Genomic DNA, 13,368 nt, shown 5'->3' on the forward strand with positions numbered 1-13,368 from the left:
TAACTAGGATCGCCAAAAAAAAAAAAAAAAGGCAGCCCAAGCTGGGAAACGCTGTCCAAAGAAAGCAACTGCCACCGCCCACCGCCTACTCGCTCTCCACTGCACAAATCCAACACCCCACTAAACTCGGTGCAAGCCTAAAGATCGTATCGCCTCCGTGATTTGCAAAACGAGCAAATTTCATCGAACAACCTCTTGACGTCCACGCTTCCATACTCTCCTATACCCCTTTTTTTCCTCCGAGCTCCGTTGTCGAGTGCAATCATGGCTGCCAACGGTGATTTTTCAGACGACGAGTCTCAGCACGGCTCCCCGATTTTGAATGCCAACGGTCACGATGACATTGAAGACCAAGAGCCTCTCGATCAGGACGAGAAGCCCCTTAAGTCCGCGATGAAGAAGTCGGACTCTACACCGTCAGCGTCTCAGCCGAAACGACCAGAGCTACCGGAGCAGCCCAACCCAGACACCCTCGACCTGACCACATTAACTCCCCTGTCCCCGGAAATTATTGCCCGCCAGGCTACGATCAACATCGGCACCATCGGTCACGTCGCTCACGGAAAGTCAACGGTGGTGAAGGCTATTTCAGAAGTCCAGACTGTCAGGTTCAAAAATGAGTTGGAACGAAACATTACCATCAAATTGGGTTACGCCAACGCGAAAATCTACAAGTGCGACAACCCCGCTTGTCCTCGGCCGACATGCTTCAAGAGTTATAAGAGTGAGAAGGAGGTCGACCCACCCTGTGAGAGAGACGGATGCTCTGGCCGCTACCGTCTCTTAAGACACGTTTCGTATGTAGTACCCGGCGTCCAAGTCAGTGAGAGGTCGCTAACCTAGGTTCAACGCAGCTTCGTCGACTGCCCCGGTCACGATATTCTCATGAGTACCATGTTGTCAGGTGCCGCCGTCATGGACGCTGCTCTTCTTTTGATTGCCGGAAACGAAACTTGCCCTCAGCCCCAGACCTCGGAGCACCTGGCTGCCATTGAGATCATGAAGCTTAGCCACATTATCATTCTCCAAAATAAGGTGGACTTGATGAGGGAAGACGGGGCCTTACAGCATTACCAGTCGATTCTCAAGTTCATCCGTGGAACAGTCGCTGATGGATCTCCTATCATTCCGATTTCCGCGCAGCTCAAGTACAACATCGATGCCGTAAACGAGTACCTGGTCTCACATATCCCCGTTCCTGTTCGTGATTTCACAGCCTACCCTCACATGATGGTTATTCGATCTTTCGATGTGAACAAACCGGGTGCGGAAATTGATGAGCTAAAGGGTGGTGTTGCTGGTGGTTCCATCTTGACTGGCGTGTTGAAGGTGGATGATGAAATCGAAATTCGACCAGGTCTGGTCACCAAGGATGAGAATGGCAAAATTCAATGCCGCCCCATCTTTTCGCGTGTCGTGTCGCTCTTCGCCGAACACAATGACTTGAAATTCGCTGTTCCCGGTGGATTGATCGGTGTTGGTACTCGTGTTGACCCGACACTTTGCCGTGCTGATCGTCTGGTCGGTTTCGTCCTTGGCCACCGGGGACGCCTGCCCGCCATTTACACTGAACTCGAGGTTAACTACTTCTTGTTGCGCCGACTTCTAGGTGTCAAGACCGCCGATGGCAAGCAGGCTAAGGTTGCCAAGTTGGCTAAGAACGAAGTTCTCATGGTTAACATTGGCTCCACGGCTACTGGTGCGAAGGTTATTGGTGTTAAGGCGGATGCTGCTAAGCTGAGCTTGACTAGCCCGNCTTGTACCGAAGTTGGTGAGAAGATTGCCATTAGTCGAAGAATCGAGAAGCACTGGCGTCTCATCGGTTGGGCCAATATTGTCGCGTAAGTTTGATTGTCCCTGCGTTGAGGGCCCTACAGCTCTGCCCCAACCCTCATTGAGGATGCTTCTATCTAACCGTGAATAGTGGTAACACCCTTGAGCCGATTGTCAACTAAGATAAGGATACTTGATGCCAAGTTCAGGTCAGGCCTCGGGAGGGGATTACAAGAAAAATGAGGCCGTCTTTGCCAGGGAAACTTGGCAATCGATATCGAAAGGGGGGAGGCGTTGCGGTTATAATGAGCACATCAGACGTCATGTCGAATAGAGAACGTTTGAAGGTCCACTTGTCACCTCTTCTGCCCGCTGGGAGCTCAAAGACAAGAACGCGTGGGGTTCTCCCATGCAGGTCGGCCCGTTGAACGGTTCGAGAAACACGGGCGCCTTATCTATAGCGGGTTGATTGGATGATCAAAAGGACAGGCAGAAGGATGCAGTAGAGACGGCCACTTCTTTTGACGAGTGTTACGACGCTGTTCTGTTTCAGGGGTGGGAAAAACTTGTTTATATCGCATTCTTGATTTCGACTTGTATGGACAGTTAGACGAGCTATCCAAGGGGATTACGAAATGCAACGAACTTAGATGAGATTAATCGATGTTCTTTTAGTGCCATTACCAATGATTAAATATCTAGTCCGAATACGTATAGAACTCAAACAGTACCATGCCGAGGTGACTTCTTAAGTTCTTGTAGATGCGACCTGCCGTGGTGATCTGCAGCTGAGGGTGACTAATATTTAAGGCTGCATCACTCCAGGCTGTCCTTTGTCCTTCACAACACAACACCCTGCAAATACCTCCCGCCGTCGTGCTGTCAGTTTCACGATGTGGGTACTTGATGTAAGTATTCGCTCTTCAGTTGTGCCTATTCGAAAGGCCTTTTGTGGTGATTTTGATGCAAATTCCTAACGACGATCGTGGCTATTCTAGCAACTGGCGCGTCTTCTGGACCGCCCTCTCTTCCCATGGAAGAACGTTCTCGTCGGCTTCTCGCTGGGACAGTTTATCCTTGAAGGACTTCTGTCGCTACGTCAGTACAAGGTTCTACAACGCACTAAACCCCCAAAGGTGCTTGAAGCCGAAGTCTCTCAGAAGGTCTATGATCAGAGTCAGGTAAGCTTTCAATTGTATCGCATCGAAACCGGCCCATATCGATTGACGTTGTTTGTCTCGCAATCTAGTCATATGGTCGCGCAAAGGCCAAGTTCAATTTTCTTTCCGGTCTATATGGTCAAATTCAGAATCTTGCGTTTATCTACGGTGATGTCCTCCCCAAGCTATGGGGGGTCAGCGGTCTTTTGTTGGCACGATACCTTCCGGCTCGGTTCCAGGGCGAGATCCCGCAGACTCTGCTGTTCATCTTTGGGTTCAATCTGATCAGTACTGTTCTTTCTCTCCCGATTTCTTACTACAATACGTTTGTGCTTGAGGAGAAGTTTGGCTTCAACAAGCAAACGGTCAAGCTCTGGGTCTCCGACATGCTAAAGGGACAAATGCTGGGTATCGTTCTCGGTGCGCCCATCATCAGCGCTGTGCTCAAAATTGTTCAAAAGACCGGCAACTCGTGCTTCTACTACCTCTGGCTGTTTGGGGTCTTCGTTCAAGTCTTCGCCATTACCATTTACCCGATTGTCATTCTACCCCTGTTCAACAAGCTATCTCCTCTCGAGCCCGGCGCGATTAAGACTGGTGTTGAGAACTTGGCCAAGAAGCTGAACTTTCCGCTCCAGGAACTGCACGTTATTGATGGAAGCAAGCGGAGCGCACACAGCAACGCATATTTCTATGGTCTCCCCTGGAAGAAGCACATCGTTATCTATGATACACTGATTGAAAAGAGCAAGCCCGAGGAAGTTGTCGCTGTTTTGAGCCATGAGTTGGGCCATTGGAGCCTTAGTCACACCACCAAGCTTTTCGGTATTGCTCAAGTATGTTTGATCTTTTCACTCTTGCTACCAAATCATGCAAACCCGCAGAGCCCATAGCTGACCTTCAACTCAGTTCCACATGTTCTACATATTCGCGCTTTTCTCAGCCTTTGTGAACAACAGTTCTCTCTACCAGTCATTTGGATTCCACCATGAGCAGCCCATTATGATCGGATTCCTCCTGTTTTCTGATGCCCTTGCCCCCATGGATGCTGTCGTCAAGCTCCTGATGAACATCCTTAGTCGCAAGTTTGAATTTGAAGCCGGTACGTAATTTAATATATCAAGTTTGGTTGATCCTGAATGCTAACCTTCTAAAGACGCATTTGCCGTGAACCTTGGATACTCAGAGGAGCTTTCCCAGTCCCTCCTCAAGCTTCAGATCCAGAACCTGAGCACCATGGATGCGGACTGGATGTATGCCAGCTACCACTACTCTCACCCCATTCTCCCCGAAAGACTCAAGGCTTTAGGCTGGGAGGGTGGAAAGGTCACGGACTACAAGAATCAAGATGACGAAAAGCCTGTCAAGGCTAGCGACCGAGAACTCTAAGGTGATAGCATAGTGAATCGTTGAATCTATTCCTTCTATTTCACCTTGTTGAGATTTGCAACAAGGAAACTTATTTTGAATATCGAACGTTACATTACCAGCAAAAGAAATTGAACGAGATAAAATATGCCATCCAATAAATTAACGAAATAATTAAGTCAACCTCGAAGCCCTATACCCAGATATACGCCTTTTATGCTTTTTGAGCCAAGTAAGTCTAGTAAATCGGAACCGTCATAACGGAGATTCTACTCCTCGGTCTCCTTCAGTTTCGCTTTCTTCTCAGCCTTCCTCCTTTCCTTCTTCAGCTTCTTTCTTTCCTCCTTGTCCAGAGTCCCCGCCGCGTTCCCCTCGACCGCAGCCTCGGTATCATCCACATCCATGGCTTCCTCACCTCCGACGTTGACACCATTTCCCTCAATTTCCTGTTCCCGCTCGAACTGCTTCTTGTCCTCCCATGACCCTTCATCATTTCCATCTTGTGTCTGAGCTTGAGCCTGCGCACCCTCCTTCATTTCCGCAATTGCCAAATCCCTACCTAACACTTCCCCAGTGAGTCCGGCCTGCACGCGCTTCAGATTATGTAAAATGATGTTCGGCGCTGCAGCCGTTGTTCGTGATACAGGGCCGTGCTCACTAATTCCGGCATTTGGTTGTAACGCTGGGTCTGTGGTTGCGCGGTCCAAGTATGCGGCCAGGAAGTCGTGTGCGATAGACTGGGAGATAGGTTTCGATGAGAGAACCGTTGTCGGTGGTAGTGGGGTAGGATCTTGCGCGGACATCTTTTCTTGCTTTTTTGAACCTTTTACCGCTGGTTTTTTTTTTTTTTTTTTCGCGGCGTTTGCCGTTTGGGGGGTTTGAGGTCTGTAGATGCGGCAGTTGGGATGTTGAAAATGCCTTTGGATACAGACTTTTGGTGGGGCCGCGATAGTGAGAGGTAGACTCGAAGATATGTCAATAAAAGCGGCTTATAATTGGGTATGCCACCTGTGTATAAGTTGAGTGATATGGTATGGTAGCAGGTTTATGGGTTGCGGACTTCGAAAAAAAGTTCGATGTCGGAGATGGCACGTGCACGCCGGAGCTGGAGTTGATCACCGAATTTTGACCCTTCGTGTTCAACCTTTAAGCAGCCAACCCAGTCTGGAGTAAACAACTCGCCTCCTCACAAGCGAGGCTCCCCCGTCATCTTTGCTTTAGTCCACGATTTGATTAGCCTTGTGATCCCACTTTCATACCACTAGCCAACAATGCTCTGCCTCCAGTGCAGGGCAGTTCCCTCTGCCCTCAGGACAGCTACGGCCTCGATAACGAAGTACGCCGCAATAGCCTCAACCCGTATATCTCACCAAATAAACAGCCTACTGACAGCCGATTCCTTACAGACAAGCTAGGCCCGCGCTCAATCCCCTCACCTCGCTCTCACGCGCGCCACAATCCCGACCCTTCTCCCTCGCAACGTCAACCATCGCTCCCACACGACCAACGCTCCCCGCGCTCCCAAGTCAATCACAACAGACCCAATCACTTGCCCCAGTCACTTCCGCAATCGCCCAGCAATCCCGCTCATTTTCTGCTAGTTCCTCTCTAGCTGGGAGGCGTTCCACGTACAACCCCTCGCGCCGGGTACAGAAACGCCGTCATGGATTCCTGTCTAGGCTGAGGACTAAGTCCGGGAGAAAGATTATTGCCCGGCGGCGGGACAAGGGCCGGAAGAGCATGAGTTGGTGATTTTTCTTCTTTGGTTGTTTTTTTTCAAGGCTTGTGGATCGGATTGAATCGGATTGAATCGGATTGGATTGGATTGGATGGATGGATGGATGGGATGGGATTATTGTATATCTACCTGTTGAATCGTCTGCTCGGTTTTTGTTGACGAGACCTACAAACCTCACTCGCCTGCCTCATCTGGGAAACTGAGGTACGATGAGTGAGGTATTGGGTTGTTGGATTCCTCCAAAGAAGCCGAGGGTCTGCTGTCCTCTTTGTATCATATGTTAATATAGAAATCAAGAGTATGTATGGATTTCACTTTACAATGCCAAAAGCCACGTCTATAACAACTGAGCGGAGCACTACATACAGCATTTTATTGGCATGCAACTTCTTCAAGATTGCGTTTCTTGTGAGGACAGTTTTGTTCTATACAAAGGGCCGTCTTAATACTTGCCATCCTAATCCATCCACATTCCGAGTCATAAAACATTACTGGTGGTCATCATCATCTTCAGAGTCTTCCTCCGACCCGGACTCATCCTCCTCCTCGTCGTCATCGTCATCGTCATCGTCATCCTCGTCATCTCCAATCTTGAGTCCATAGTCGTCCTCGAATTCTTTCAGCGACTGCACCCTCGGAGAGAACCCGGATTCCTTCAGACCCTTTTCTATGGCCTAATAGTGATTGTTAGTAATTTTTATTGATAATCTCTTATATATAAGAACATACCTCCTCAAGCACAGTCGTGCAGGTAATCACAATATTGGCGGTTTCCGGAGCGAAAAGCGGAAGGATGATCTCGCGCAGCGCCTTCTTGACATCCTCGACGTTAATGTCGCGGACTTGACGGAGTATTCTCTCCTTGTAGTCCGTGGGCAAAGCCCGCACAACTTGCCGGATGAAGCTCCCCTGGGCCGCAGAGGCAGTGGTCACTTGCTCGTTTGCGAAGCTGACCACGATGCTGCTGATTGAACCCTCAAGCATCAACGGGTCAAACGGAATTTCCCCAGAGAGATGCGCCTCTACGATATCCTTGCTTGATTCAAACGCCCTGTGGGCATTTGGAGAGCGATAAACATCGAAGTTGACGAACCCTGTGTCGATGTTGTATGCAAAGTTTGTGCCATACGCCAGTCCCTTGCCACGGACGGCAACCCAGAGAGGGCCCTCAACGGCATTCATATACGCAATAGCCACTAGGAGTGCGGGAAGTTTGGGGTCATCGTACGAGTCAAGTCCCCGGGCTGTGGCATAGGCGAAGGATGAGTCGATAGTAGGCATGGGAACGACGTGCGCTTCTCCGCCTAGATTCTGACCTGCTGGGCTGAGTAGAGACCTTCTAGCTGTGATGGGCTTGAGAGGTTTACTAGCACCAAGCCGGTCAACAAACGGCTTCCAGGCTGAGACTGGGTGAGGCAGTTTCTCAAGATCAGCGATGACGAGGATTCGAATGTTTTCGAATTGGAATAGAGCATCTCTGATCTCCTCCATACGGGAAACAACCGTTTCCGGTTCTTCTGCCAACAGCTTCTTAATTCTCTTGAGGTATCGTGCTTTTACTAGAGTGCTGCGCGCGCGGACAATGGACTCGGCCGCATAGTGAACCATAACATGGACAGCTGCAAGCATGTCATCGCCATTTCGTTTAGCATCAGGGACATCGGAAAGAAGTCTGTTTGTAATGGTTCTGAGCCTTTCGATATCGAAGATTGAGTTCCATGAAAGCTCCTGTAACCAGCCAATTGCTGTGTTGTACTGCTCTAGTTCAACCTGGAAGGAAATGCGTAGCATTTCCGAGTTACCGAGGCCTCTAGCACCCTCTATTGTATACCCGACAGTGTCCCGTTCTAATTCGACGACAACCTGCTCAAAATTGATGGTATTACCATCACGTTCGACAGGCAGATTAAAGAAAGCCTCCATATACACAGATAAAAGCGGACGTAGCTGCACTGGCACAGACTGAGCCGAGATGAGAACAGATAGTTGAACAAAGCTGCTAGCAATATGCTCAAAGTGAATGAATGCGGGCAAATCTGACCCATCAGCATCCACGATTTGCTGAGCTTTGTTGTTTTGACGGCCAAGCTGTAGAGCAGCCCCGGATCTGGCGGTCATGGTTTCCACAAAATGAATGGATTCTATTCCAGGTATCTTGAAGCTCTCCAGCATTTCTGTCGGGATCTCCTTGTCATTCTCGGCTTTGGCTTTTTCAAGTTTTTCAGCTAGGTTTTTCAAGCCTTCCTCGCCTAGCTGTTTTTTTTGCGCCGCAACACGAGCTTCCTCTTCCTTCTTTAAAGTATCGGACATCTTTGAAGAAGGGACTCCTAGAATTGTGACATGAGGTGCATCTGCGAGCCATCTTCGAATGAATTGGCGCCAATCAACCTGCGTCCATTTCTCCAAAATATCGTACTCTTTCAGAGAAGTAACATCGAGCAAGGTCGAGCCATCCTTCTTCCCGAAGAGGAAATCTGAAATGACATATTCTGCAAACGATGAGGCGGAGCTTTCCGTGGAAAACTTCCATGTCCTCTTTTGGCGATCAATGCATTCTTGTAAATAGTTCATGTCAATATCTTTATTCATCGCCTCTTTTAGGACTTCAAAGAATCGCTGTTCAACTTGAGTCAGCTTCTCCGTCTCTACACTGGTCAAAGTGAAGCGAATTTCCAGGCTAGGACGATCATCCGTAGCGTAGTAGACACCCGTTGCAAGCTGCTCTTTTTCGACGAGAATATTGTCCAAAAGAGACGCAGATGAGCCAGCCAGGTAGAGTAGGGTAATGTTGACAGCACCGGCTACGAAGTTGTCAACGTTCGTTCAAACAGGATTGGAAAATTTGATAACTTACTTTGCACAGGGTCAGTGCAATCTGGGCCCAGAAAACGAATCTCTATTTCTCCATAGGACTCGTCTTCTTCGGGGAATTCTACCGTTTTGAGTACTGACTGTGACAATGGAGGAGCCTGTTTTGAATCAATCCAGGGTCGTTTGAATGGAGAATCTGGACTTGGGATGACATCAAGAATGGTGTCTTCGAATTTATCCAGTGTCTCCAGCAGGTCCGCATGATCGGCTTCGCCAGTGATAATCAAACATAAATTCTTAGGTTGGTACATTTCACGGTGGAAGGCCCTGATTCTCTCAGCTGTGAGGACTCGCAACTGCTCCATCATTCCTCCGGTCTCGTAGCGGAAACCTACACCATCAGGGTAGGTCAAGCGGCGCGCTTCCAAGTCAATAAGTTCGGCAGCATTGTTCTGGACCCCCTGCATTTCCGAATACACAACACCGGCATCGTTACCAGTGCCATCGATATGATGAACCTCGGTGTAGCAGCCTTCATCTGTCAGGGTTGGTGCAATCACATGTTCCAAGTAGACAGGTAGCATGCGCGAGAAGGCCTCCCAGCCCGCTGTGTCCAGAGTGTATGCTGTATGATCTGTGGCTGTCCAGGCATTTGTATTCGAGTAGAATCGCGTGGCAAGTTTGTCAAGAAATCCCTTGTATCTGTAGTTCCGTGATCCCATGAAGACAAGATGTTCGAGAGTGTGAGGAGCACCGGAGTCATCATGGATCTCTGTCGCCAGAACGAAATATCCATTCACTTTAGGTCCTTTTTGATCAATGACAACCACCGTCATGCCCGTTCTCTGCGATTCATATTGGACGAACTCGCTAGGCGAGTAGTCTGGTTTGAACTTTTGAAGTAACTTGAAATGGCTAGAGCGAACTGCAGGCATTTTGGCGAATATCAAGAGACTTGGGATATTTAAAGGAATTAGAGGTGTTGTAGACGTTTTAGAGAGGCAAAATCTGGATGAGAAGAAGATTAGTTATTTGAATAATGGATATGTCGTTTAATCTATTAGCCAAAATAGGATTCAAATTAAACTAGCGAACAACATGATCGCTAAAAGCGAAACAAAAATGAAGAAAATCTTAATAGAAAAGATTCGAATAGTACATCAAGCTTCTATGTGAGCTTATCCAATATGCAATGCGCGCAATGGCGGGGTGCTCTCTATGTATCGGGTTACGACTCACAGTGTTCGAGCAAACAGCGCCAAAGCCAGGCTTTGCGAGAGGATACGGGCCAACACGACAAGCCCTGATACTAATAAAAATTGTGATTGCTCTGTTGTTGCGGATGATTGCTGTATGGGGAGGGGTAGTTGTCGGACCGGGAAAGCGGAGCGCAGTTAGGGTTTCGTTTGTCTTCCAGATCACCGTTCCAACGGGGTTGAGAATAACGACCCTTCAAGCACTCGGAAACAAAATATCCGAAGAATTTGTGTTCTGGGGCCTCCGAGAATGAAATATCGGCGGTGCTGAAAGAACCCCTCCATGAGGCACAAAATGCACCTTGTTTGGTGACAATTTGGGGAAAGCGGTCAGTACGGTAAGCTCCGCAGTCACATGGCTACTATGGTTCGAGAGCTTGTTTCCTTCCTCACCTTGACGCTGGTCAACCAAGCAGGCTTTTTTTGCTCAAGCCCGGTGGTTTACTGATACTTTGCGCTGGGACTTTCTTGAAATCATACATTGACCGTCATCGTCCCATGTGGTTGGTATCGCCCCCTCGGAATCGAACCACGTTAAAAGACACGATTCAACATGGCAACTCAACCATCGGAGAATGAGATATGCACGGCTCTTTTGGATTTCGCCGCTGAGGGCACATATCCGGATTCAGAGAATATTGTAGCAGCAAAGTTTCCCTCGTCAGCGATTTCGGAAGAATTGGAGCTTATTACGCAGGCCAGAGACCAGGTGGAGGTAGGAGATGTGACCAACTCTGGTCTTAAATACCCAAGTATTGGCTATCAATAGTTTTCTGACTCTTTTGATAATTAGACAGAAATAAGTTCGCTAAGTCGAGATAATGATTTTGCTATTGACGATTGGATTTCGCAAGCCAAACAGCTTCATGCAGACCTCGAACGGTCTCGGCTCACTGCACGGGAAATTGTAAAGCAGCATGAAAACACGAAGCCGCTACAGTTAAAGGTTGAGGATGCAGCCGCAAAAGTTGACCTAGTCGAAAAAGAGATAGTATTCAACCAGGCTGTGACGGACACGCTGGTAGAGGTTCAGAATCTCTGTCAACGACTTGGTGCCACACGAGTTCTTTGCCAAAATGGCCAAATTACGGCTGCAATCGACAATCTAGAGACGATCGAGCGTTCCATAAACCTGGACAGCTGTTTCAAACATGCTAACGTAACGTCTTTGTTGTCGGAAACCCTTGCGGAAATGCGGCGAGAAATTGTGGACCTGCTCTATAGTCGCTGGAACAGACTTTTGGAGCTTGACCAAAAGCAGGGAACGCTGTCAGTTTCTGGTAGGTCGTTTACAGTCTTAGCCGATGGAGCACGTTACTAAAAAAGGGACAGTCGACACTCTGGAAGAGACCATTTCCGCGCTAGCTCGCTTGGATGAACTACCTGCAGCGAGCGACAAATTCCAGAAGAACCTGTTTCTCGGGATTCTAGATCCAGTATTGCTCCCTAATGTGGATAATTATAGTCATGGAGTCCGTGTCGAGGAATCATCAATTGCTGTCGATCCCGAGCCATCGCCTGCCTCGGTTTCAGACGTCCTAGGCTATATTGCTAGGATATTTAGCTTTCTTCGCCGCTCTCTACCCGATTCCATCCTAATATCGCTTTCTGACTCTTTCATCCCCGCGGTTTCATCGAAGATTATATCTCACTGGCTGTCGTCTGCGATACCTACGGAACTTGATGGCTTGGACGAATTTGAAGCCACCCTAAACCACGTCCTCCAATTCACCAAAACCATAGAATCACTTGGCTGGTATGGCCAAGAAGAACTGGTTTCCTGGGCCAACCAAGCCCCGCGTTTATGGCTGATGAGGCGGAGAGTTGACTCCTTAGACCAGGTTCGACAAGTGCTAGCCGCGAGCAATTGGGACCCACGGCAAGTAGAAAGAATCGAAAAGAGGCAGGTTTCTGAAACGGACGAGGTACTGTTGGATAATTCAGCCTCGGATGACTGGGACGCCAGTTGGGACGACGAGAAAGAAGAAACCGCAAGTAACGCCGACGAAGATGTCAGCGCCTGGGGTTTGGACGACGATACGGACGATGCGGACGATACGAAGGCTACTAAGCCGGATGTTCCAGACGCAGATGAAGATGAAGCCAGGGATGCTTGGGGGTGGGCAGAGGACGATGAAGATGATCAAGCCCCAGCAGAAAAAGTCGAGCCGAAGAAAACAATTGCGGAACCTGTTAATGGCAATGAAGCAGGCACCCGAATCAACCCCAAGGAGATAACATTGAGGGAAAGTTATACAATTACTGATGTGCCTGATTCTATTATCCGAATTATCCGGCAACAAATCTCAGACTCTGAGACCATATCCAAACCTTCGTATGTTTTGGTTAAATCAACCCACTGAGTAAGCAACAGCTAACACAGAACACCAACCAGGCACTCTAACACACTCGTATCGTCCTCGGGAGCTGGCCTTCTTGCTTTGCCAACGCTAATACTTGCTATGTTCAAGGCAACAGCGCCGTCGTTTTATGGCATCAAGCTCAATGCGGGTCAGATGTATCTTTATAATGACAGTCTATATCTCTCGGATCAAGTCCGCCAAGTCGCCGATGACCATCAGCTCTCAAGGCTCAATGGCGACATCGATGCACTGGAAAAGTTTGGCAAATTGGCGTATAGCAAAGAAATGCAGACACAGCGAACCATACTCACTGACCTCTTAGATGGTGCGCAGGGGTTCAGTCAGTGCTCTGAACAACCTTTTCTTGGGGACTGTGAAAACGCTGTGAGTGCAACGGTGGATCGGGTGCGGGATATTTACAAGGAGTGGCAACCTATCCTCTCACACTCAGCGTTGCTACAAGCCATTGGCTCTTTGGTATCGACCGTAACTGACAAGATCATCATTGATGTTGAGGATTTGGGTGATATATCTGAGTCGCAGTCTCAGAAGCTGGTTTCCTTCTGCAATCAACTATCAAAGCTAGAAGATCTGTTTCTTCCTCAGTTTTCGGACAACGCCGAATCAATACCCATGACTGCCGTTTACGTGAGGAACTGGCTGAAGTTTCAGTATCTAATTAACATACTCGAAAGCTCGCTGGCAGACATCAAATTTCTGTGGGTGGAGGGGGAGTTGTCCCTCGAATTCTCAGCCGACGAAGTTGTTGATTTGATTGAGGCACTTTTTGCAGAGTCGGACTATCGACGGAAGGCGATCGCGGAGATCAAGAGAGTTTCCAAGGGCTTATAATGTATATAGAGCATTGAAGTATGTATATCTTTGATAGCGTGTTGGGT

At 48.5% G+C, this 13,368-nt stretch overlaps 7 protein-coding genes across 7 annotated transcripts; 5 read left to right on the forward strand and 2 right to left on the reverse strand.

The window, feature by feature from the left end:
- Positions 1 to 15: 15 nt before the first annotated feature.
- Positions 16 to 2,014, forward strand: ASPSYDRAFT_51341 (translation initiation factor eIF2 subunit gamma). Its single transcript, XM_040848273.1, has 3 exons — positions 16 to 797; positions 855 to 1,841; positions 1,925 to 2,014. The coding sequence occupies exons 1-3, from the start codon at positions 265 to 267 to the stop codon at positions 1,953 to 1,955; spliced, it is 1,551 nt and encodes a 516-aa protein (XP_040697013.1). The 5' UTR covers positions 16 to 264; the 3' UTR covers positions 1,956 to 2,014.
- A 652-nt stretch (positions 2,015 to 2,666) lies between these two features.
- Positions 2,667 to 4,446, forward strand: ASPSYDRAFT_1164865 (zinc metalloprotease; the record flags this gene model as incomplete). The annotated part of the gene is made up of 5 exons (XM_040840154.1): positions 2,667 to 2,681; positions 2,772 to 2,954; positions 3,023 to 3,769; positions 3,843 to 4,035; positions 4,090 to 4,446. 5 exons carry the CDS (start codon positions 2,667 to 2,669, stop codon positions 4,320 to 4,322), a joined length of 1,371 nt encoding a protein of 456 aa, XP_040697014.1. The 3' UTR covers positions 4,323 to 4,446.
- Positions 4,447 to 4,570: 124 nt separating this feature from the next.
- On the reverse strand, positions 4,571 to 5,104 carry ASPSYDRAFT_62370 (uncharacterized protein; the record flags this gene model as incomplete). The annotated part of the gene is made up of 1 exon (XM_040850115.1): positions 4,571 to 5,104. One exon carries the CDS (start codon positions 5,102 to 5,104, stop codon positions 4,571 to 4,573), a length of 534 nt encoding a protein of 177 aa, XP_040697015.1.
- A 345-nt stretch (positions 5,105 to 5,449) lies between these two features.
- Positions 5,450 to 6,348, forward strand: ASPSYDRAFT_51343 (mitochondrial 54S ribosomal protein bL34m). Its single transcript, XM_040848274.1, has 2 exons — positions 5,450 to 5,637; positions 5,708 to 6,348. Exons 1-2 carry the CDS (start codon positions 5,573 to 5,575, stop codon positions 6,051 to 6,053), a joined length of 411 nt encoding a protein of 136 aa, XP_040697016.1. The 5' UTR covers positions 5,450 to 5,572; the 3' UTR covers positions 6,054 to 6,348.
- A 179-nt stretch (positions 6,349 to 6,527) lies between these two features.
- Positions 6,528 to 9,785, reverse strand: ASPSYDRAFT_95033 (putative zinc metalloprotease; the record flags this gene model as incomplete). Its single annotated transcript, XM_040853067.1, has 3 exons — positions 6,528 to 6,713; positions 6,769 to 8,840; positions 8,894 to 9,785. 3 exons carry the CDS (start codon positions 9,783 to 9,785, stop codon positions 6,528 to 6,530), a joined length of 3,150 nt encoding a protein of 1,049 aa, XP_040697017.1.
- Positions 9,786 to 9,914: 129 nt separating this feature from the next.
- On the forward strand, positions 9,915 to 10,413 carry ASPSYDRAFT_551375 (uncharacterized protein). Its single transcript, XM_040848987.1, has one exon. It carries the CDS (start codon positions 10,043 to 10,045, stop codon positions 10,358 to 10,360), a length of 318 nt encoding a protein of 105 aa, XP_040697018.1. The 5' UTR covers positions 9,915 to 10,042; the 3' UTR covers positions 10,361 to 10,413.
- A 246-nt stretch (positions 10,414 to 10,659) lies between these two features.
- ASPSYDRAFT_163352 (uncharacterized protein) lies at positions 10,660 to 13,239 on the forward strand (the record flags this gene model as incomplete). The annotated part of the gene is made up of 5 exons (XM_040843157.1): positions 10,660 to 10,821; positions 10,900 to 11,386; positions 11,439 to 12,225; positions 12,502 to 13,117; positions 13,165 to 13,239. The coding sequence occupies 5 exons, from the start codon at positions 10,660 to 10,662 to the stop codon at positions 13,237 to 13,239; spliced, it is 2,127 nt and encodes a 708-aa protein (XP_040697019.1).
- Between the last annotated feature and the right edge of the window lie 129 nt (positions 13,240 to 13,368).

Source organism: Aspergillus sydowii (assembly GCF_001890705.1).
Source record: "Aspergillus sydowii CBS 593.65 unplaced genomic scaffold ASPSYscaffold_17, whole genome shotgun sequence".
NCBI lineage: Eukaryota > Fungi > Ascomycota > Eurotiomycetes > Eurotiales > Aspergillaceae > Aspergillus > Aspergillus sydowii.